The sequence below is a fragment of the Musca domestica genome, unplaced genomic scaffold, assembly GCF_030504385.1.
Source record: "Musca domestica strain aabys unplaced genomic scaffold, Musca_domestica.polishedcontigs.V.1.1 15, whole genome shotgun sequence".
Taxonomy (NCBI): Eukaryota; Metazoa; Arthropoda; class Insecta; order Diptera; family Muscidae; genus Musca; species Musca domestica.
Genome location: NW_026712207.1, coordinates 16,513,476 through 16,539,922, shown reverse-complemented (window position 1 = coordinate 16,539,922; position 26,447 = coordinate 16,513,476). Strand labels below are relative to the sequence as shown.

The following is a 26,447-nucleotide window of genomic DNA, read 5'->3' as shown; positions in this document are numbered from 1 at the left end:
AGTTTAATTTTCCTTGGCAAATCTGAAAACAACATATTCTTAATTTGGGTCTAATTTAATTTTTTAAACACTTTCTTTTATGGGGTTTCTTTTGGAGGTTGAAGAGAAACCTACATTATATGAAATTTGAGATTTGGGCTCCAAAATGTCGGTATTTTCAGAACTTCAGCCAAAACTATTATTTTTCTTTGCAATAAGTTCTCAATATAGAACCATATAAAAGTACCTATCAATTTTAAGAATATTGAACATTTAAAGTTAATTTAATGCCAGAAAAAAAGAAAAAAAATCTATGTTATCTAATGAGGTCCATGGAAAAAGTAAACTACCTCCACACAATAATTAATTTATTTTTTTATAAAAAAAAAATATGATGTGATATGAAATATAAAAATATGATAACAATTTTTACATTATCATACGAGCCAAATGACGTACCCTGATCATCGTGCTTATTTATTTATTTATTTTTTTTTTTTTTGATAGTCAAAGTCTAACATCGAAGTTGACTTGAGTTTCGAAAGTCAAAATCGATTTCGAACTGATTGGACAAAATCGAAAATTCGACTTTTTTGTTTAAGGAAAAACATCGAAAAGTTTAAAAAGCAACTTTAGCTTTCGGCTACGTATCCAGAAGAAGAGTTCTTCTAATAAAGGTTCAGTATTTGGTATTTCCATTAATTTACAGAAAATCGAATATTTTCAGCCAAACCAGATTTTAAAAGTTACCCTAAAAATAATTTTAATATCGGCCCACAATTTGCCAAAATTACAGGCCAAAATTTCTACATTTTTTTTCTTTTTTAAAAAATGTTATTGAATAAAAGCAACAAGTGTCGGAAATAGCACCAAATTTTAGAATAAGCTTAGATTTGTTCGAATTGGTCACCTTTTGCACGAAGTATGGCCTTCAAAGGCCAACAAAACCGTCACACGCAGCCCGAATGTTGATCTGCGGTATTTTGGCCCATGCCCCCGAAGCGCTTGCTTGAGGTGATCCACACATTGCCATTTTTAGTGCTAACTTTGCTTTCCAAAATACTCCACATACAATAGTCCAACGGATTGTTATCCGGAGATTTTGGTGGCCATTGTGCGCTGGAAATGAAGCGAGGAATCTCATTTTGTAACCATTCATGGGTGGCGCGTGCTGAGTGCGATGTGGTGTGTCCTGTTGAAATGTCCAAGGTCTGCGGCCAAAACGTTTGCGTGCCCAAATCTTTATTACGACCTTCAGAATATTTTCGCGATAATATCCGGCATTTATTCTGATGCTACGGTCGATTAATACGAGCGGAGTGCCACCATCGGCTGTTATTGGCGCTCACGCCATCACCATGAGTTCTGGTGGCAAACCGAATGTGCACATTTTCAGCTGACCTCTTTGGAAAGTGAACACGATCATTTTGTTTGATTACAAACTGACGGACAACGAATGTTTTCTCATCGGAGAAAACCAAATTCGGCAGTTCACTACTTCCGGTCAAGCGAAGCAACTCTTTAGCTCTTTTGAGTCTATTTTCTTTCTGTTGCGGTGTAAGTTCTTGCACTTTTTGGAATTTCATTGGCTTTACCCCGAGCTCATTTTTCAATATTTGCCGAATGGAATATTGCGATATGTTCAGCTTACGAGCCATTTTTCGGCCACTGCGACGCGGGTTTCGATCAAGTCGCTTATTTACTTTTCGAACCATTTCTGCTGATGTTGCTGTTTTCTTCCGTCCACTTCCTTGACATCGAGCTACGCTACCAGTATCACGGCAAACGAGCGATAGTACGAGACACAAAAGATTTATTCACATTTAAATAGTGGAGTGCTCTAATAATATCCACTTGTGGTTTTCCAGCCAAATAAAAAGAAATCACACTATCACGCTTGAATTCCATCATGAATAACTTTTTTCTGGAATATTCTCACCAAAATGATTTTGTTCTCTTGTAAACAATATAATGAGCTGTCACTGGAATAATTTTAACAGCTGTCGGACAAGTAGTTTAGAAATGACAGAAGTCTGAAGTTAAATTCAGTTTTTTCATGTGTCTTTCAATGTGTCTTCTATAGACGGAATATATCTTGGCAGATCTGTTTCTTTTATATTAATTTTTAACATTCTCATCGTTGGGTAGTTAATTCCTCCTCCCATTTATTCCCCATACAACTGGCAACTTCAAAAATACCTCTAATAAATATGGCCACATTTGTTATGAAGGCATTCTAGTAGTCTGCTCTCCCCACAAATCGTTCTATTCCAAAGAGCAATAATTTTACGGCTTCTACTCTTTTACTCACTATTTCTAAATTATTTTTGTTGTTTTTATTTGGTAATTTTATTAAACAACAACAACAGCAGCAAAAGCCACCGAGACGAGAAGAGCGAGCGTAAACAAAACAAATAATAAATGCTTAGATAAAACGTAGCAACGTTAAATAACATCAACAATAACAACAATATGTAAACATGTGCATAATAAACAATTATTTTTAAATAAAATATTCATATTTGTTTTACTGTAGTTGGTGTTGTTGTTGCTGCTGCTGCTGCTTTTCATCTTGAAAGATAATGAAATGGGCGTGAGCAACGACTGAAATAATTTATAAAAGCCACATTTTCGAGAAAACAGGCAAACGAACAGCTGTGACCAGCCATCAACAGAGGGCAGACAAATGAGTGCCCCGTCGCCGAGAATTGAAAGAAATTTGTTTAAACAATTCCACCTGAAATGGCAATGCAAATGCAAATCCTATTTTGTTGAAGCACTGCAACAGCTAGTGGTGGGATGATGAGAGTGACGTGTGCCCACTAGTGGAACAGAACATGTTACCATAAAAAGTGTATTAGAGCCAAGTGATGTAGGAATGAAATAAATTAGACGGAGAAAACTGGTATTCTTTCTTTTGTTTTTTTGCAGGCGGAATGTTGTCGAGGCGGATGAAATTGATATGCATTTAAGTTATTAAATATTTTTGTATACATTTTAAAGAATTATGGATAATAGATTAGATTAAATAAGTAAAGTTTCACCAATGAGTTTTCGTGATCTATGATGAAGGGTGAATTGAGTTCATGGTTAAATGACACTGAAAATGGTAATTGTATAAAGTGCAATTTGAAAATACGAGTTCTCATCCGCCAAAATTTCTCGCAAAAAATAATGGTAACACCAACGAACACAGATAGTAATTTTCAAGCCGTTTTGTGGCGCCCAACTAGCAGAAAACCCAACATTTTCTTCCCACTCTTTCCATAAATATTGGTTTTCAGTGTTTTGATTGTTTATGCCACCATTTCCAACCAAATGAGCCGAAACTTGATATTTGGAGTTTACAAAGGAAGCTAATTATTCCACATTCTGGTAATATATTTATTCTTAATACTCGTTTTATACCCTTCACCATTCTATGAAGGGTATATTCACTTTTTCATTCCGTTTGAATCTTTTCGAAATACTCACATTAGACCCTACAAGGTATATACAGGGTGAGATGAAAAACTGCAAACATATTCAGACTGCTGTCATATCTAAGCCATTCGTCCGACAGCTGTTAAAATTATTCCAATTACAGCTCATTATATTATTTAGAAGCGTAAAAAAGCATTTTTGTGAAAATGTTCCAGAAAACAAGTTATTCGTGATGGAATTCAAGCGTGATAGTCTGTTTTTTTTTTATATTTGGGTGGAAAACCACAAGTGGCTATCGTTAGAGTACTCCAGCATTTAAATGTGAATAAATCTTTTGTGTCTCTTACCATCGCTCGTTACCGCTAAGAAAACAGCAACATCAGCAGAAATGGTTCGAAAAGTAAAGAAACCCGCGTCGGAGTAGCCGAAAAATGGCACGTGAGCTGAAAATATCGCAATATTCCATTCGGCAAATATTGATAAATGAGCTCGGCGTAAAGCCCGAAAGTGGTGAACTGCCGAATTTGGTTTTCTCCGATGAGAAAACATTCGTTGTCCAGCAGTTTGTAAACAAACAAAATGATCGTGTTTACTTGCCAAAGAAGTCAGCTGAAAATGTGCTCCTTCGGTTGGCCACCAGAACTCCAGCGCAGGCCATGGTGATGGTGTGGGCCGCCACCCAAGAATGGTTGCAAAATGAGGTTCCTCGCTTTATTTCCAGCGCACAATGTCCACCAAAATCTCTGGATACTAATCCGTTGGACTATTGTGTCTGGGGTATTTTGGAATGCAAGGTTGGCACTAAAAAATACCAAGGTCTCGGCGCTTCGCCGGAAATGGACTAAAATACCGCAGATCAACATTCGGGCAGCGTGTGACGGTTTCATTGGCCGTTTAAAGGCCATAATTCCTGCCAAAGGAGACCAATACGAAAAAAATTTAAACTCATTCTAAAATTTGATGCTATTTCCGACATTTTTTGCTTTCATTCAATAAAATTTAAAAAAAAAAAAATTATCTCATTCTGGATCAGCGTTGTATTCACGTTATCTTTCCAACGAATTGAGATAGAAGGCTAAAATTTTGCACACATATTTTATCAGTTTTCAGTTAAAGTTCGTAAATGGGAAATGTCGGCTCACGTCTTCGTATAGCCCCCATATAACTACACCTCCCGATATTCGGTATTTTTATTATTTTAGCGACATTATTTACCGGAATTGTTTTACATTTCGTATTTGAAGATCTTAATGGGTACTACATTCTATGGCAAAATGTGAAATATGCTGTTCCACGTCTTCGTATTGGCCCCATATAACGGTAGCTTTCAATATTTTGGTATTTTGATGATTTTAGAGACATTTCAAAATTGTTTAAAATTTCGCATTTGAAATCCGCCAAAATTAATTTCTATATAAAATTTATATTTTCCTATTTTTTATAATTTTCAATTTTTTTATTTGATATATAGCGATTTAAATAATTTATAGTTGAATTAGAATTTACTCAGAATAATAAGTAGAGTTTGTAAACGGAAAATAAAAAAACTGTTATATAGTGCAAATAAATAATTGCAATTAATTTGTGAACAATTCTTCGGGAAATAACAAAAACTATCGTTACAATTTCCAAATAACAATAAAACGGTCACCACAACAAAATGCTTACGGAAGGAACAATTTTCAGGATGTCTTTAATGACCGACATAAACTAAACGAGGCGCAGCTGTGATAGTAACAGCCTGCCTGCAAGCCAACAACAATTGGTGAGACGACAAAACGAGGCAATAAATTAGATACATTTATCACAGGGAGTTGAGAGAGAAAGGAGGGAAATAACAAGAAATACGCCATCAAAGAGAGAGAGAGAGAGAGAGAAGACTTTATAATACCTTGTGATGCTGTGATTGATAGGTGGGATATGAAATGATATTTACAATGATGTCGTTAAAGAAGTCAAATATTAAGTTGGCAAAAAATGCTAACCTCATCAATATTAATAGAAAAATGCCATAACCATCACCATCATTGACCGCCAACAACAACGTCGTCATCATCATCATCGTCGTCGGCGCTACCATCACCAGTCATTTGTCAATATTGCCATTCGTACTTACCTTCGAAAATAACAACAAATTACAACCCAATTTGTAAACAAACATAAAAACTAAGAACTATAATAAATAAAAGAAAAGTGTCCAACAACAGAAAACATAAATAATAAAACAACAACAACACAAAATACCATTACAACCAAACCAACACAATAACAGAAAACAAACAAAAAATCTCAAAACAAAACTCACCGTTATTATTGCTGATGGCAAATCGTTGTTGCAACTGTTGCGCCAACGCTTGATGATGCTGGGCCAATGGTGTCAAGGGTGGTGGGGGCTGGGCCACACCCAACAAGGGTGAGGAGTGCGCCCCACTATTGCCCCCACTGGACGAGGATGATGATGATGCGTCTGTTGCGTTACCGCCGGAATTTGTATTGTTTGTGATGTGGGTCGCCTGGCCACCCCCCATTGTGGGAGTTACCCCGCCACCGGTGGCATTAGCTGTGGAGTTGGTATTACTACCACCACTGCTTCCATTTTGCATTGCATTGGCCTGATATTGTTGTAGCGAGGACAACGAATTGGTCATTTGCTGTGACAACGCGGTTTGCTGTTGGTGTGACGATTGTTGCTGATGCTGCTGCTGCTGCTGTTGAGCAGCGTTAATACTACTACTGCCGCCATTGCCGGTTGAGGCATTGGCTAGAATGGAATTTTTTGGGACGGTCGATGATAGAATCGAGCCGTTCGCATTCGCTGTTGAATTACTAACGGCAGTTGAATCATTGAAATATGAATCCTCACCTAAAATAAATTATTATAAACCAAAAAATACAAAAAATTAATTAAACAAACTAAAAAAAAAAGAAAAATACATTTAAAATTTGCAATTTAACAGTTGATATTATTGGCTAACAGAGACAATTTTATGTAAAGTAACATTCAAATACAGAATTAATAAAGCTTTAAATGAGCTTTTCGAGCGCACCCTGGTGTTGGCTAGTAAAACTACAATTAAAATGTAGAAATAAAATACGATTTCTTGCTATATGTTACTAGAGGGCGTTAAGTTCTCAATTTATAAGTTTGAAATAGATGGAAAACTCGTTATTATAGCACTTTTTAATAAAAAAAATAGTAAACCAAAAAGTAATTCTGAAGCGATTTCCACTAAATTTGACAGATGTATTTTTATCTCTTGACTTTGAGAAAACATATATTTCGGAGCTATAGATATATTTGATTCGATTTCCACCAAATTTGACACAGTTCTGCCTTATATTAAAATTTTGGTGTACAATAAACTTAAAATCGAAAATATATAAACATATATATATAGCTACATACAAATCTGAACCGATATTAGCAGATGAGCTGTATTTTGATATATTTTCCCGAAAATCGTTGTTATTTCGGCTTTGGGGACTAAAGTAAAGAATCAGCTGAAAAAATAAAGAGTGAGATGAAAAAGCTGCAACCAACTGCAGACTGCTGTCATATCTAAGCCACTCTCGTCCGACAGCTCATTATATTGGTTACAAAATGAGGTTCCTCGCTTCATCTCCAGCACAAAATGGCCACCAAAATCTCCGGATACCAATCCGTTGGACTATTGTGCCTGGAGTATTTTGGAAAGCAAGGTTGGCACAAAAATATACCAAAGTATCGATCACCTCAAGCAAGCGCTTCACCAGAAATGGGTCAAAATACCCCAGAGCAACATTCGGACAGTGTGTGACGGTTTCATTGACCGTTTGAAGGCCATAATTCGTGCAAAGGTGATCAATTCGAAAAAATCTAAACTTTTTTCTGACATTTTTTGATTTCATTCAATAAAATTTAAAAAAAAATGTAAAAATGATGGCGTTTGACTTTGCAGTTTTCTATCTCACCCTGTATATGGTACCCACAGATATATCTTGACCGATTTTCAAAAAATTATCGCCAAATTCTGAGATACAATCCGAAGTAGGTCATTATTGGGGTGTTTGTCATTTTTTTCAACCGAATTGGCCGTACATAAGCAGAATTTATTCCCAGCGGACAGAAAGCGGACAAACAACTATCCATATATGTCCAAATTGTGGTATTGATCCCATATATCAATATCTACCGATATTCGGTATTTAGACGATTTTAGACAAAATTTTTGATGGAATTGTGTCAGAGTTTTTTTTTTTTGATATTTTTGAACAGAACTGTTTGAAGATTGGTATTTGGAGTTCTCAGCAGGTACAACTTCTTTGGCGGATACTTCCCTACGTTTTCATGAACCGAATCCCAGTATTTTTTCCGATATCTGTGTCAAATTTTACGGCAAGCAAACTTTTATATTTTCACATTCTGTAGGATAGCTTTAAATCAAAACTAAACAAGTCTATGGTCATTGACCCAACTCTATAAATAGAAAACCAATAACATCCCAAAAGGATAACTACCATAAATTGTATAGTTATCTCACATAGAGTAATGCCATTTTCTCGCTCTCCCTCTCTCTTCCCCTTGCTAATCTTCAACAATACATATTGTACACTTTTAACCAGGATTAAATATTCCGGACAGGTAAAGCGCATAATTATTGATGACAGCCAACATTTGATCATTTATAGCCAGGAATGCATTGCAAAACGAAAAATACTGCTCGTGGCACTTGTTGGCTTGGCTTTTTCTTGCACTGCAGCATTGATGGTGTGCCAGTCAGCCAGCGTCTCTTCCCATCGATCGTGCTAAACATAATTGGCTTATTTTAATAATTCTTAAAGCTTATCTTGTCAACAACTGTTCGCTTAGCTGCTCAACGGCTAAATGCTAGTCTTGAGCATATTTCTAGACTATCTGGTTTTGTTTTTCTTTCTTCTTAAATCTAAACATAAATCGATGGACATGATGTCCAGAGAAACACTTTCAGAATACCTAAACACAAATGCTAATTGACAGAAATAATAGAGTCGAAAAAGAACGTTGCAGCAATTTGTTGCAGTCTTGGATTAGTACGCAGTGTCCAAAGGATTCTTGGGCCAAAAGGAAATTCAACAGAACTTGTAGAACATTGGTTTGGAGGGAAGAAATGAAAATCAAATATTTTTGGGTTACTTAAAAAAAAAAACTAAAAAAACTTCCATGAAAATCTACTAGTAGAACCTTAAGTAGTAGATTAATCGAATCCAGTGGATTTATTTTTTTTTTTTTTTTTGCATAAACCTCAAAGAATGGATACTAACTTTGCAAATTGATTTTAATATAAACATGATGTTTTGGTAGAATACTTTTCATATTTAATCTAAAGCTAATGCTTACCTGGTTCTTGAATGTTCCCCAGTGGACTTTCCGGTAATAAAATACCTTTTTGAACAAGTTCTTCACGATTGGCACGTACTGATATTTTGCGTTCAAGGGCTGGAAACAAAAACAAACAAAATAGTTAATATTTAAATTAAAATTTAAAAATTGTAAATAACAACAATTTAAAAAGTAGCTAAATTCGGCCAGGTCAAAATTTTAAACCCTCACCAATTGGAAGAAACATGCTACATGCAAATGTAATGTGTAAAGTTATAAAGTTATATAGGACCTGCAAACCTAAAACACATCCGAGAAAAAATTATCAGCCTACTTTATTTCATTCGGAATTTCCACAAACGGACAGTTAAATAGGCATAGAATTTTATGCTGATCAAGAATATATATACTCTGTCTAAAATATATATTTCAAGGTGTTAGAAACGGAATGCCAAACTCAATTTACCCTCCATAGTATGGTGGAGGGTATAAAAAGGAATAAATTTTATATATATTTTTTTTGCAGATCTGGTTGTAATTTTTTCTTACTAAAACCTGATATTTCAGAGAAAGTGAAAAGCAACTTTTTCAAGCGAATCTGGATTTTTTCTTTTTTGAAAAATTTGGGGGATTGATATTCCCTTAAAGAATATTATGCCTGATTTTGATGGTGAAATTAAGCTTCTCTATTAAAGCCAATATCCGGACTTGTGTTCTTATTATTAAAATGTTGATAATTTATTGGGAAGGTACCGAAGGAGTGAACCAATATTTTCCATTCCGTATCCGACCTAAGTCAGATATAAATATTACAACGTACCATGGACTATATCGACTAATTCCTTAACTAAAATTTGAAAAAAAATCGATCAATTTTATGTAAATAATTGTTAATCAAAAATGTAACCTTGTGTGGGCGAGGAACCGGAAGGAGTGGCCGATATATTCTATATTGATATCAAATCGCTGATGAGAGAAATATTTAGATACTCCAAGAATTTCGGGCTTGTTTCGCAACTTATGAGAAATATAATAATTAGAAATTGTGACTCTTTGGGAGGGAGGAGGTAGCAGAAGGAATGGGTCGATATCTACTATCTTCACAATAGATCTTGTGTTGACAGAAATATTAATATGAGCGTTCGGCTTTTCAAACTATTAACCCTTTGCGGGGAAGGTATTTCTGGACCGATACATCCCATCTTTACACCAGATATTACCTTAATGAAAATATAAGGATGTGTGGTATTTGAAGACAATCGGACCCTTTTTTACAACTTGTAAGAGTTATAATTATTAATACATAAGTTGCGGAAATTTCAGTGCAAAAATTTTTATATTTTTTTTGGGAAGTACAAGAAGTAGTGTCCATTTTTGAACTCGATCTGTGTTCGATAATAATATTTAGATTTATCAAGTCTCGGCCAAATCGAATACTTTTTTCTGGATTTATTGTGGCCACCAGCCAGACAAACAGGGTGATTCTCGGGCAGTCGCGTTCAATATTTATAAGAAATAATCTTCAAAATTTAAATTATGTCTCTGTTCCAGAACCTGCAAGAATCTACCAGTTTTGCATGTTTTTGATACCATAAACGGAAGATTGGTTATATACTTTTATGTATACTTTTTATGCACATAATTCCAAGCCTAGCTAAATTTAAAATTGTTACAGAATTTGAGTTGTTCTTATATTAATAAGGAACAAAATGATAATATCCAATAAAAAAATATTGAATTTTTGATGTTCTACTTACACTTTGAGGCTGCTTCGAATTTTTCGCTTTTCTTTTTCCGCCGCCATTTCCACGGTTTGAAGAAACGGCCCAAAGCACTCAATTTGCTTTTACGCTCCAAAGGTGGTGTGCGTGTACCAGAACCTAAACTATTTGTACGCAATGCAGCACCGTTTTGTTTTTTAGCTGAAAAGAAAGGAAATGGAAAATGTTGTTTATTTCAATTGAACAAAATTTTTTTTAAGAGAATTAAATTAAATAAATTATCTTTATATAAATATAAAAATAGAATAAAAAATAAAACAGAAAAGGGTTTTAAATATATTACCAGGAAAAATATATAAAAATAATAATAATAAAAATAATTATAATAACAATCCTACTTTAGGAGGAAAGCGAACTAAAAGTTTATAGATGTATTGCCTAGATTTCGAATTTATAATTTAATCCTCCTGGGTTCCTTGGTCTCAAAATTCTAAGATCTTCAAAAGCTACCCGCTAGCAATGAAAATTCCAATTAACTAAATTTCGTCAGTCTTGTACTAGTTATAAGCCGTACTAGTACCAAATGTGTCCCCAAGTAATGCGAATGGAACCAATTGACACCTTTTCGTCCCCAAGTAAACGAAGAGGCGACAGTTGTGCATAAATAAAAAACCACCACCAAAAAACCAACCAACAGACAAGTTAAACGAACATTTGAATGAGATCTCTACGAACAAGAATCACTTTGAATAGTTAGGGGTTAGTCTTTTGTCTCTGGTATATGACTGTAAACCTGGAACTAGTACAATACCATCTACAGGTAATGCAAAAGGAGTCAATTGGTTACCTCGTATGACATCCCCATGTTAAAGTTTACAGTTGTTTGCACTGTGAGGGGTCTTAAGTGGAACTAGTTACTGTAATCCTAAGAATCGACGAGTATACGGTGCCGAACTAGTCCACATTGCTAGCGGGTAAGTTCATTTTCAGCATTCATATCTTCACATAACTACTGCCAATATAAATATTATCATGCCAGTCTCTCCCCGTCAGGGGGAGTGAGGCTACTAACGCAACTTCCTGTTTAGCCATGTTCAGAAAATAAAATCAAAACGTCAGCACACAACAAAACTAATAACATCGTACACCTTTTGAGGTGCATCATGTGGCAGCTACTGGTTATTAACTGTTGTCGTTGCCTCATCACATGGCCATAAACCACTGAGTGAGCGAGTGGGCCAGGGGGTTGAGCAGCGTAAACAATGCTGGTTTTAATAACACACTAACTGACTGAAATCGAAATTGGTAAGTGACGTATTGTGTGTGAGTATGACGTCGCCGCTACCGTTGCCGTTGAGACAATCGACGTCGTGGTTGTTGTTGTTTTGTTTTGCTACAACGTAATATTTTGAGTGCCTTAATTCGCCGTGGATGACGTTTGAAGAGGCGCGGAATAGGAGTTTAATAAACACGCAATTGCTGTGTGCGGAGGCAGATTATAATACTAGTGTCTCACTTGGAAGCGGGGCAAACAAGAAGACTGGTTGGCGCACAATGTAAATTATGGTAAATAAAGACAATGATGTGAACATAAAAATAAAGTACTGGCTATGAAACCGGCACAGACATACGAGAGAATGGATAGCAATTATGAGATGTAATACATTGTTGGTAATCAAGAAAGGACTTGTTAACAAGGAAGGAATTACTCGTTCAAAACAAATAAATTCTTTGAAAATTATTTTTAGAAATTTTACAAATCTTTTGGATTTACTAAAGTAACAACCCATAAAATATCATAAGTTTTTCTCTCAGAAGACTATAAAGCCACCCTTAAGAAGACTATAAAGATTTCCGTATAGAATAAGGTCAATATGTCGTTCTTGAGGAGGCGTGCGGTCTTCCAAATTACATGGAAGATTTAAGGGTATTTTCTCAGAACAACATAAGGTTTGCTCTTGTATTACCATGAGACCTTTTCTTTAAAGACATCAAAACATTCTGAGAAGACCGTAGAGTCTTATTCAAAAGAACCATAAGGACTGCTCTTAGAAGACTATAAGCCATCTCCAAAAAGAAGAAGGCTTAAAGCCATGAGGTCTTCTTAAAGAGACAAAAAGGATTTTTTATGGAATATTAATGGACCTTCTTATAAAAGACCATAAGGTCCGGTGAGGCATTTTTATGAAAGACCATGGGTCTTCTTATAGTATACATGAAAGTCGTCCAATAGAGAACTTTTAGATATTGATTGTAAAACAATAAGGGACTTTCTAGCAGAGGTCTTCTTTTAGAAGAGCATTTGACCTTCTTATAGAGAGATTTAAGGTATTGTTATAGAACGCACCCTATGGAAGATACCAATGAGGTACCTCAAAGCAGACAAATAGGTATTTTTTATAGAAGAATAAGAAGCCTTCTTATAAAAAACTATCATGTCTTTTTATAGAGCTCATGATCCTCTAAAGGAAGTACCTCATGTTTCAGGTTTTCTCGTTTGTCTTAAAGAAAACCTTTACAATTTCGGTATTGAAGAACATCTTATAGGCCTTGTCTGAGACCAATGACCAATATATATTATTTTAGAAAATCCAAAAGAAGATCAATGGACTCCAGAAGTGGACCCAATTCTAATGAATACCTACACAAAAGAAAGTATGCATATTTCTGAAAAAAAAAACATCTAGAAAAGCACATAAGTTCGACCGGGCCGAACTTTAATACACGCTACCATTTGGAACGAACTCGAAAATTTAAAAAAAAATCTGTCATAGGTTGTAGTACTCATTACGAATTGCAAAAATGAAATTTGGAACAATTTCGGGTAAATAATGTCGCTAAAATCGTCAAAATACCGAATATCGGGAGGTATAGTTATTTGGGGGCTATACGAAGACGTGGACCTGCATTCGCAATTTTTTATCATAGGCTGTAGTACCCATTACGAATATTAAATACGAAATTGGAAACAATTCCGATCCATAATGCCTCTAATACCATAAAAATATCGAAAAAAAAGTAGGTACCGTAATATAGGGGCCATACGAAGACGTGGACCTGCATAAGTGATTTTTTGTCATAGGTTGTAGTACTCATTAAGATATCTTAATACGAAAATTCTAGTCTATAATGTCGTTAAAATCATCGAAACACCAAATATTGAGAGGTACCGTTTTATAGGGGCTATACAAAAATGTGGACCGACATGCCCCATTTACGAACTTAATCTGCCTACTGCCAAAATACACATGTGTGCAAAATGTTAGAATTCTATCTCAATTCGATCGAAAGATAGCGTGATATCAACAGACAGACAGACAGACTCGCTAAATCGACTTGGAATTTTATGCTGATCCCGAATATATGTTCTTCAATAGGTCTGACATGAATATTTTGAGAAGTTAAAAACGGAATTACAAATGTATCCTCCATAGCATAGTCGAGAATATAGCAATTATATGCATTTCGCATTGCATCTCGTATTCGCTTACCTTAGCAGCAGCCCATCAATGCGGAATGAGTGCCATTAGTAAATGACTAAGCTGTGAGAATTTACCAGCACAGACAAGATACATCCAACGTCGTACAACAAAAGCAAAAAAAATAGGCAAACGGAAAATGATGACATCGGCTTGCGGTTGGTTGGTTAGTCGTTGTGTCGCCTGTGAGCACAATGACGCTGCTTTTTGTTCGACTTTTATAAACTTTAATGCCTGCACTGTGCTGAGACAGCTCTAATCTTTTTGCAGCATAAAAGCATTGTCGCACAAAAACCACCCAGGTAATAGCAATTGCGATGTTACAAACATATGAGTGTGTGTGTGTTTGTAGGTGGTGGGCAGGTCGCACCGCATGACAGGGAAGATCTTCGAGTTGCGGTATTTGTTGTAGAGAATAAGCGGAGAATAAGAATAACAATCGACGGCAAAACATGAAGGAGGAAAGAAAAACTCATTAAATAGAATCATGGGACTGCTGATGGGAATTGAGGAAGGAAACGCCAAAACGGCAGAACATGCAATTGCCGCTCCGACAAATGTTATGGTTATGTTCACAAGTTCTTTATGTTTCTACGTCAATGCAGCGAATGAGGAGCGACAACAAAATAGCGAAACAGTAGAAACGTTTTCGAGGCAAATCAAAGTAAACGAAATGCTGGGGCAGTGTCGCTGGCAAATGGGTGCATTCAAACACAAACACACACACACACACACACACACACACACACATGTGCATATATGTATGCATTAGCATGTACTCGTATTTTGTGTTTAACGCTTAAATTGCACTTTGTCTTTGGCGAATTGAAATTGTTGTCGAAGGCATGCCCGAATGACTGACTGGCGCACTGACGGGCTGACTGGTGATGTTCACAATACCGCCACTTTGGTGCTCTTGTGCCATTTAGCCAACATCGTACAACAAAGCATGCATTGACTTTTGTGCAGCGTGAACGGTTCGATGGATGCATGCCTGCCTGCATGCTTTTGTGTGTGTGTGCGATAGATGTGGCATCAACATGTGGAGCATTCATCCCATGTGTACATCGGTGGATTAATTGCTGTGGCCACTGCTGGCTGCGCCAATAAGTGATGGCATTTTCGGTTGTTCGCTTAATTTATGGCAAAGTGTCACGTGACTGTTCTGGCATTTTAACGGTTATGAGCAACATTTTTGTTCGCGAACTGGTGAGGGGGAGGAGGGATTGGGAGTGTGGGAGGTCGATTCCATCTCGACAAACACAAATTAAAATTTATGTATGCGACACAACAGCAAAGCAAAACCTTCGCAAGTAACAGTTGGAGGAGAATAGAGACAACGCAAATCATGATCACATTTAATTGTTTTAAATTGTAATAAATGTGACAGTTGTTGTAGATGACATATGTTGTTGTTGCAGTAGCCAAAGGTCATAGTTGAATGAATGCGCATGGAGATGGATGCACGCTTACAGACTTTAAAAATTAAATTCAGGGGAATATGTTTTAAAATGTGAAAGAGAATTATTTTGAGGAAAAACACAGTGGGACCAATGTAAATGATTTTTTTCAAAATGTAATGGAATATATTTGTCAAAGCCCTCAAAGAAACATTATAGCCTTCGATTTCGGTTATTTTGAAGAACCCTGCCAAAATACTGAACTCTTAAAGATTTTACATTTCATACTATTAAAGAACAAGAATACGATATTTTGCCACACTGGGATCACATTTAATCAAAATTCGACCGATTCGACTATTTAGAATAGCACTAAGTTTTCTTACAGACGACCCTGAGGTATCCTTTTAGAGGTTCTTGCGTCTTCCAATAGAATACGAAAAATTCTTATACTTACCCATGGTAGTTTCTTCTAAGAGGCCATGAGGTCTTCTTATGGAAGACATCGAAGTCTTCTTATAGAAGGTCATAAGGATCTCCATATGTGACGATGAGGTCTCCTGTAAAATACCATTCAGTATTCTTATGGAAGAACATTGCTCTTTTTAGAGGAGACTATTAGACGGGACTAGAGGGCCTAGAGATATTTTTAAAAGCCCTGAGTACTATTTCTAGCCGGAATTTCTTCAATTTTGTGTTTTGAATGAGCTCGGGGTAAAGCCGTTGAGATTCCAAAAGGTGCAAGAACTTACACCGCAACAGAAAGAAAATAGACTCAAGAGAGCTAAAGTGTTGCTTCGCATGGCCGAAAGTGGTGAACTGCCGAATTTGGTTTTCTCTCTCTCCGATGAGAAAACATTCGTTGTCCAGCATTTTGTAAACAAACAAAATGATCGTGTTTACTTGCCAAAGAGGTCAGCTGAAAATGTGCACCTTCTGTTGGCCACAAAAACTCAAGCGCCGGCCATGGTGACGGTGTGGGCCACCATAACAGCCGATGGTCGCTCTCCGCTCGTATTAATCGACCGTGGCATCAGAATAAATGCCAAATATTATCGCGAAAATATTCTGGATGGTGTATTAAAGCCTTGGGCACGCAAACATTTTGAGCTTCATTTCCAGCGCACAATGGCCACCAAAATCTCCGGATACCAATCTGTTGGACTATTGTGTCTTGAGTATTCAAAAAAGCAAGGTTGGCACTAAAAATGCCAAAGTGTCGATCACCTCAAGCAAGCGCTTTGCCGGGAATGGACCAAAGTACCGCAGTGCAACATTCGGGCAGCGCTTGACGTTTTCATTGGCCGTTTGAAGGCCATAATTCGTGCCAAAGGTGTCCAATTCAAACAAATCTAAACTAATTCTAAAATTAGATGTTATTTCCGACATTTTTTATATCTTACCCTGTATGTTTCTAGCTAAATATTTTCACTTGATATAAAGCCAACAAAACAATAATTCATACTTATGTTCCAAAAAAATCTTGATAAACTATTTCAAGTCAATTGAAATATAAACTACGATTGGCTTAAAATTGACCTGGTCCGTTATGGTCGCAAGATCACAGTCTTTTATAATAATATCCATCCCGCAATTAGTATTTTTAATTTTTGTAGAATTCGAAACAAGACATGTCACATTTTCCTAAATAAATTCCGAAATTTCCACTTAAGCTATCATCCTCTCATGTTCCAAGTCATTTCATGAATCTGTCTAATTTGTTGTAACAATTTCTCAATTTATTATCATTTTAACACTCTCCCAGCTCAACATGCAATCGCCGACTTATTGCCTGCATTTATTCGAAACATTTCAAGACAAACGTCGTCTACAACGTTTTGTTCAAATACCACAATAAATTGCATGAAACATTCGTATTCCTCTACGCTCTACCCCTCCCCTTTGCCTTACCTTTTCCATAATTAGTTCGCTAGAATGCCTTAAGGTTTGTGACTACTGCCTTTGGGCTGTGTGTCAGGAGAACCTTTCTTCTTTCGCCATTATCTTTGGCACATCTTCTGGTTAAGCTTTAGCAGTAGTTCACTTTAGGTAGCACAGAGGTGAATAGATGAGAATGCGGTTCGTTGGTTGTGGTTTCGAGTAAAACCCCATCAAGTGGGTTTTAAGGTTAATTAGTCATAGTTTAGATTAATAATGGCAAGATAAAATTGCGCCCGACTCACGATGTGTAAGCAATAACGATGTGATATATAATTAAATAAACAAATGCAATGAGAGCTTTTCATTTGATGCAGCATGATTTTAAGAACACAAGTATCTGTAGTATACTTTTAGGTGGTTGAAAGTTAAATTGCTTGGAAGATATTGTTAAGGATGTTTTAAACAAACATTGAATGCTGAAGAAAATGTTTTAAGATATAAGCGCGACCAAGAGTAACGAAAGAAAACGTTTCATGTGATTGAAAGGAGAAATATTGTTTTCTAACTATAATGAGCCAGCAAAGCAATTAGCATTAGCATTTAAATATTAAAATCAATAAAATTGCATGCATTTCGAATGCATAATTTTTTTGTATTGCCACGTGAAAATTTAAATTACACTGTGCAATACAAAAATATAAATTTTCCCCATTTTTGTAAATATCCGGAATATGATTCCTCAGTATCATTGTATTTCAGGTGTAAATTGTCTTCTGGAAAATTACTAGTAAAATACGAGGATTATTTCGGTCTAGCATTTTTTGGTACTGTTTTCAATATATTGTTAACCATATAACTCCTCTTAATCGAGATCGTAGCAAGTGAAAATATTCCACAAAATTATTCGTCATAAAATTCTACTAATGAGCCTAGAATAAATTAAAAACCAAATATTTACCCATATGCCAGGAGTACATAAATATTTAAAAAAAAAATAAAAAAGCAGCTATGTTCGGCCGGGCCGAATTTTTAATACCCTCCACCATTTCGAAGAAAATGAAAATTAAAAAAAAAAATCTGAAAACTACCACTTAAATGAAAACCGTTATAGGGGGGGGTGGGCTATACGAAGACGTGGACCTGTATACGAAATTTTTACAATTACGGTGAATAATATCACAAAAATCATGAAAATACGGAGTATCGGGAGGTAACGTCATATGGAGGCTATACGAAGATGTGGACCTGCATAAGAATTTTTTTTTTTGCCATAAGTTGTAGTACCCATTAAGTTCTTTCAATACGAAATTTGAAACGATTCCGATGAATAATGTTGCTGAAATCGTCATAATATCGACTATCGGGCTATACGGGCTATTATATGGGGGCTATACGAAGATCTGAACGTGCATACACATTTTTTTGTAATAGGCTGTAGTACCCATTACCTGCATAAGATTTTTTTTTTTGCCATAAGTTGTAGTACCCATTAAGTTCTTTCAATACGAAATTTGAAACGATTCCGATGAATAATGTTGCTGAAATCATTAAAATACCGAATATCGGGAGGTACCGTTATATGGGGGCTATATGAAGACATGGAGCTTCATACAAAAATTTTTGTCCTAGGCTGTAGTACCCATTACGAACTTCAAATATGAAATTTTAAATAATTCCGGTAAATAATGTCGCTGAAATCATGAAAATACCGAATATCGGGAGGTACCGTTATATTGGGGCTATACATAAACATGGATTGACATGGCTCATTTACGAACTTAACCTGCCTACAGATAAACTATGCATGTATGCAAATTCGCATGTATCTCAATTCGTTCGAACATTGAACGGACATTGCTAGATCGTCTTAGAATTTTACGTTGATCCAGAATATATATACTTTGTAGGGTCTATTATGAAAATTTCGGAATGACAAAGTTAATATACCCTCCACAGAATGGTGAAGGGTTAAAGCCGTACCTCGCGTGAGTTTATGGAAAAATTTTCTGCAACGCACCATTCAGAGGGATATAATATTTTTGATAAAATGTAACTAAAAGTCACGAATCTCCATTTTTTCATTATATATCAAGAAAATATTTGTACCAATGTTGCCAAAAAACGAATAATCATGAAACTCAAAAAAAAAAAAAAAAAAAAACGCGAAATAAGAATTCAATTCTCTGCAAATTTAAAAAATCCCAATATTTCTACTAACAGTGGTCACTGAACGGAACTATTTTAAATTTGATAAAACAGTTAAAACTTTAGCTTAACTGTTTAAAAATCCCCATTTTAAGACTCGATTGTCAATGTCCCAAAAAGAATCACTTAAAGGAAGAAGATGGGTAGCACATTCTTACATGCATACATACATGAATACATATGTCTGTTGCAAACACACACAACAAAAAAAAACATGTGTACATAAACAAAACTGTATTGAATTCAAAATGAAAAAAGTGTAATAAACTTTGTACAACGGACAACAACTGTCATCGACATCCATTTGGAGGAATAGCAGCCATCTATATTCTCAATACAAAACATCTGTGGTCAGTTCCATTACTGGGGCCCCAGCCATGCAATCAGCCTGGCAGCAGCAGCAGGTCAATTCCAGAGACATACTTGAAGAAACGAATTTACGCTTGAATGGAATTCGACTGGCACCGAGAAATGTTATTTCAATCTTTTTGTGTTGATAGTGGACTGGATGGCTAACAGACTGACTGACTGACTGTCAGGCGGTCAGTCAGTCACTCAGTAAGTCTGGCGGCTTTGGTGCTGTTGAATGTAACAATAATCATTGTTGCAGATCTCATTTAGTTACGCTTAACTACATCGATTGCTTCGTTTTGCTCCACAACAACTGCCACTGGCACAACTCTGGTCACATCGCCGATTTCGTAGAGTTCAGCAACAACGACAAACGGCCCCGTGGCCAGAGTTGCACAGCTACTTAAAGTTAATCGATAATGCAAAGTATGCACTTTGGCCATGTTTTGTTTTTCTATCTTTTTTCGTTTTTTTCACTTCGTCAGATAGAAGTTCGAACAAACGAACAGTTAAGTGTACTCATGAACTGGCTACTTATGCTTTAACTGTTGCTGCTATTGTGGCTGTTCCACTAATAGGATTCATTGAACTTCTGCTACTGTTGTTTCGTTTTTCCAGTGGATGATGACCGGTTGCTTGTCTGATCAAGCGATGTATGTTATCAGCAATCTTAAGATTTTGCAGCATTGATGTAAAGCGATATGAATGTCCCAAGTGGCTGTGAGGATACAGCCTTGTAGAATTTTTTTCTGATTATGATTTTAGTTGGAAAAAGTGCCAAACAACAGGCAATTTACACGATTTTAATACATTTCGATATTCCTCTTAAAGGCCTTCAAAGTGTATGTATCAACGTAAAAAACTGCTACTGGGGATATATAGACGGAGTAGGTTTCAAAGAAAATGTTTTTGCGTTTTACGCATTTTAATTGTGATATTTAACGTAGCCACTTTTATTAACCATTTGTATCTCTACCCCCTTTCTTCTCCACGTATAGGTGTCATGTTATAGCTACTTGAAATGTGCTACCGACTTGTAAAACGTTTTCATGTCGTATTTATCCAATTTCCTTTATTTTGCGGTTAAAATTAAATGAAGCTACAAATATCAATAGAAACCAGTGAAGAAATGTCAGAAGTCGGGCGGGTCCGACTTTATGATACCCTACACCACTATGCTTATTAAGTAGAGCTATCCGCAGCATAAATAAACGTTTATATAGGCAATTTATGGGAAGTAGATCATACCAAATATAATCGTATTTTAATGCATATTATGACTTGGACTTAGGGGTGGAACGTATATCCTACTGTGAATCGGTTTCGGCTAAATTTGACGGAGGCGTTTGTGACTGAACCGATTTTCACAAAAATCCATTCTATCGGATGGATACATGTCGTGAAGTCCGATGAAGGTATATATGAAAGCTTTATCCAAATCTCTGACAAAAGTATTTCTGAGTTCTATTACAAGAGTAAGGGATTTAAACACCAAATCAGATAAAACATATATATGGAAGCTATAGCTATATCTGAAACGATTTTCACCAATTTTGATTGCTTGCTTTTACATGGAATTCGGTCGAAAATGCCAAAATTTACTCAATGTGGGCTGATATTAACCATTTGACCCACAAGAAACCTGAGATCCTTCGAAGATATTTATGAGAGCTATATCTATATCCAAATCTGAACTATTTCTATATAATTTGGCAAATGTATTTCTGAGCTCTATTAGATACCTGGTACCGAATACCATTGTTGTACATATTCTGAAAGTTAGGGATTTGCCTGAACTGATTTTCACCAAATTTGATGTACTTGCTTCTGGGCTGAATTCGCTTGGAAGTGCACGAAATTCACTCCATTTGGGCAGATATTAGCCATTTGGTGCACAATATATATGGGAGCTATATCCAAATCTGAACCAGCCCCGATAAAATCTGGCAGAGGTTTTTCTGGGCTGTATCTGATATCTGGTAACAAATTTAATTTTTGTGGAACGTATATTACGAATGTGAGGAACTTTCACACAAAATAAGATGAAACATATACAGGGTGAGATGAAAAAACTACAACCAACCTCAGGCTGCTGTCATTTCTAAGCCATTCGTCTGACAGCTGTTAAAATTATTCCAGTGACAGTTAATTATATTGTTTACAAGCCTACAAAAGCATTTTGGTGAGAATTTTCCAGAAAAAGGTCATTCGTGATGGAATTCAAGCGTGATAGTGTGATTTCTTCATATTTGGCGGGAAAACCACAAGTGGCTATCGTTAGAGCACTCCAGCATTTAAATGTGAATAAATCTTTTGTGTTCGTACCATCAGTCGTTACCGCGATACTGGTAGCATAGCCCGACATCAAGGACACTTCCTTCGGAAGAAGCAGAAAAGTTTGAAAATCGACTTAATCGAAACCCGCGTCTCGGTGCCCGAAAAATGGCTCGTGAGCTGAACATATCGCAAATATTCCATTCGGCAAATTTTGAAAAATGAGCTCGGGGTAAAGCCATTGAAATTCCAAAAAGTGCAAGTACTTACACCGCAACAGAAAGAAAATAGAGTCAAAAGAGCTAAAGAGTTGCTTCGCTTGGCCGAAAGTGTTGAACTGCCGAAGATGAGAAAACATTCGTTGTCTAGCAATTTGTAAACAAACTAAATGATCGTGTTTACTTGCCAAAGAGGTCAGCTGAAAATGTGCACCTTCGGTTGGCTACCAGAACTCAAGCGCCGGCCATGGTAATGGTGTGGGCAGCCATAACAGCCGATGGTAGCTTTCCGCTCGTATTAATCGACCGTGGCATCAGAATAAATGCCGAATATTATCGCGAAAATATTCTAGAGGGTGTATTAAAACCTTGGGCCCGCAAACATTTGGCCGCAGACCTTGGACATTCTAACAGGACTCATCACGCGCCACCCACGAATGGTTACCAAAATGAGGTTCCTCGCTTCATTTCCAGCGCACAATGGCCGCCAATATCTCCGGATACCAATCCATTGGACTATTGTGTCTGGAGTATTTTGGAAAGCAAGGTTGGCACTAAAAAATACCAAAGTGTCGATCATTTCAAGCGAGCGCTTCGCCGGGAATGTGCCAAAATACCGCAGAGAAACATTCGAGCAGCGGGTGGCGGTTTCATTGGCCGTTTGACCATGTGGTGTACGATTAACCCAAAATCGGTTGAAGATATATGTATGAGAGCTACATCTAAATTGGAACCGATTCTCACCAATTTCAATGGGTCTGAATATTGTTTGGAAATTTTCATCTCAGTCAGATAATAAATGCGACCTGTATTTTGTTTACAAAAGTACATGGACAGGCGGATGGACGGACTTACATGCATAAATGGACTTAGAAAGTGATTCTATGAAGATTCTCAAGAGTAACTATGGGTCTATCTCGCTTCCTTCTTAATGTAACAAACAAATGCACAAAGACATTATACTCTTACCATTATGTGGTGTAGGGTATAAGTAGCATCATCTATTTCAAAGAAAGTTGGCAACATTTGATATGTGCCACAGGGTTAGGAAAATATTGCATATTTAAAAAATGTCTCTTTTCTGGTGTTAGGAAAGGAGAATATAAAACACACATTCGTCCCACAAACACAAACACAGACAATCAATTGATCTTTATATATGTTACTCCTTGTAACATCTGGATAACTTTAAGTGAATATGCAAATAAAACTAATTTGAAAAAAAAAATAATTTTTATTTAAAAAATCAAAAATATTAAAATTAGTTTGGATCGTTGTTTTGCTATTCGCATTAACTTTTTTTTCGAGAATTTATGCAATTTTAAAGTAAAAGCGAATTATCAAAAATATGTTTAGAAATTTCTAAATTCATCGGAAACTGACTAAACCTTTAGTAAAAGATCTAGATAATCGTGATATTAAATGATTGTTTTTTTCTTACTTATATAACATAATATATATAAGTATACGTACGTACACATGCATGCACGTTCTATTTTTGCATTGCATCTTCCACTAAAAATATGACCCATTTGTGGTTTCCAACATTTGATATTCATACTGTGAGACTTATTACGAACTGTGCAAAAAAAAAAAAAAAAAAAAAATAGAAAAAAATTGAGAAAAAAAAAGAAAAGAATTCAAATGTTTGCCTCATATTAAAATATAGAATTACTGATGATGCTGATATCGTTGCTAGCAATTCAACCACAGAAACGCTGCTTGAGCGGCCAGCCGGATGAAGGGGAGAGGGAAGGGTCGCTGGTTATATTCAAAAGCAAAACTACGATTCACAAAACGATGATGTCAATTATAAAAATGTCTTGGAGGTTTACATTAACATCTTTACACTCTTCATTTCGAATGTTATGACAAGGAAAGAAAATGAAGTGGAATGTTAGGTTCAGATGGAGAAGAAACTTGATGATCCGATGAACATGCTATATGAGATTAAAACTTGAGAGTAAATTGAAATCTGCAAATACTGAATATTTTTCGAGGTATAGTTTTTTCTTAGCGGCAATTTACCCAAAATACGTTGAATTTCACACATAGGGTCAGAGACATCGTACGAGTATATTGGTATATATGTCAAAATATCAGTCGATATTGCAATTTTGGAATTGCTAAATCACAACCAATCTGTTAAAAATTGAATACGAAACCTTCAAAATATCGAATGTAAAAAGGAGGGGGGTTCATTTCCAGCGCACCATGGCCACCAAAATCTCCGGATACCAATCCGTTTGACTATTGCGTCTGGGTTATTTTAGAAAGGAAGTTTGGCACAAAAAAATACAAAAGTGTCGATCACCTCAAGCAAGCGCTTCGCTGGGAATGGACCAAAATACCGCAGAGCAGCCTGTGACGGTTTCATTGGCCGTTTGATGGCCATAATCCGTGTCAAAGGTGACCAATTCGAACATATCTAAATAATAATAAAATAAAAATTATGGCGTTTGACTTTTTGGAGTTTTTTATTCTCACCCTGTACTTGTCACGGAAAGGAAACTTAAAAACTGGGACTGGGACCCCTAATTAAGACATTAGGGGCCAATCGTAAAATTGATAGGATTACCTTTACGTCTTCTTGTATACACTTTATTGCGTCTGCGAGAAATATTTCGAGGTGTTGCCAACAAATTAAGTTCGGCGGGGCCATATATTGGATAGTACCTAATCACAAATTTGCTCGTTTTCACTCGGGAATGAAACAAGCTTTTGAGCGGGATTGCTGGAAGAGTGGGAGTTTCATATATTCCCTCTTTTGTTTTTTGGGAGCGCTCCCGAGCCTCTATTTTTTGAAAAAATAGAGCGAGAGCATAGTCCCTCGAAATGGAGTGAGAGCTTGCTCTTAGAGTGAGGAAAAATATATTGTTTTGCTGACCTGTAATAGCAAACCGGTGTTGATGTTGTTGTGAACTCTGTGAGGTGGGGTGATCGTGTAAAAATACAGCAACGGTTTGACATAAACCAAAATAGTGATCGGCAAGAGTAGAATCTGCTCGTTTTCGAACGAATTTTGCTACCTCTCTAAAACAAGCGAAGCATGCTCGCCCTTAGTCAATTGTTTCTTTTTTTTACGATCAAGAGTGCTCTAACTCGACTTCGAGCGAGTTTTTTCGAGGTCTGATAGAAACCCATTTTGTCGAGACTTCGAACGTTATGTGCGGATTGTTCGGAATATATAAACAGTTAATTACCATTACATACCAATTCCAGAAATACCTGTCTTCGGACTTCTGCATTGAAAAATCATATCAGAAAAATCATCACCAAAATGCCGAATAATGGGAGCCATCATTATTTCGCGAAATATACTAAAATGTATATAGACTTCAAGAGGAATTGGTAGCCATTGCGAACTTCAAATACCGTAATGGCTACTAAAATACCGAGATTCACAGAATTTCAGCTAAAAACCCGCTTAAATTATTATAACATCCGAATATTGGAAGGTACGGTAATTTGAGCCTATGGAACATTTTCTGTCGGAGTAATTGACGATAATTACGATTTTCTTATACCGAGTTCCAGGCATTTTCATTAAACAATCTAGCAGAAATCATCGAATTTCCAAATAGCACAAGGTACAGTTGCATGAGGACAATGAAAAACGTGGGCCTATATAGAAAATTATTTGCTAGAGGAATAAGTTCCTATCACGAACTTCAAATTCCAAATTTAAGATTATTCCATTAAAATATCTGAAAAAAATCTTGACCTACCTGCATAGAAGGCAGCTCTGGTCAAAAAATTTACATATGGACAGATTAAATTAAAATATCCTTCAATTTATAGCGACAAATATATCAAACAAAACCCATTAAACATTACTTCTGAATAGCAATTTATTAACAACATAAATATAACTAAAATCCGGGGGAAAAACAACGAAATAATCATCATCGGCAACAGTAACCACAAAAAAATGCCACAACAATAGCGAGAGGGTAACCACAGCTAAGTAAGAGAAAGAAACCCAATTATAAGAATCGTCATTTGTCGCCGTTCGTACCGTCGTACATACCGCAGACGTAGTTGATAGTTACTGACGTCGTCATTGCAAAATGTACCCACTAGCCGAGGGGGGCAGGGCACAGCACTAACAAACAATTCAACAATAACCGGTTTTTTGTAAAAAAGAAAAATTTGCATTAAAATTTGTGTCGAAATTT

General features: G+C 36.2%; 1 protein-coding gene across 5 annotated transcripts in view; it reads right to left on the bottom strand.

Moving 5' to 3' along the window:
• LOC101891444 (phosphatase and actin regulator 4) overlaps window positions 1–26,447 on the bottom strand; it is a 408,780-nt gene that overhangs the window by 230,927 nt on the left and 151,406 nt on the right. For 4 of the 5 annotated variants that reach the window (XM_059119734.1, XM_059119733.1, XM_059119731.1 and 1 more), the window contains 3 exons: window positions 10,498–10,662; window positions 8,759–8,857; window positions 5,708–6,265 (listed from right to left, as the gene is read on the bottom strand). In XM_059119734.1, coding sequence (XP_058975717.1) covers window positions 5,708–6,265; window positions 8,759–8,857; window positions 10,498–10,662 — 822 coding nt within the window. The remainder of the gene's footprint in view (window positions 1–5,707; window positions 6,266–8,758; window positions 8,858–10,497; window positions 10,663–26,447) is intronic. The other variant, XM_059119735.1, reaches the window with a different exon arrangement.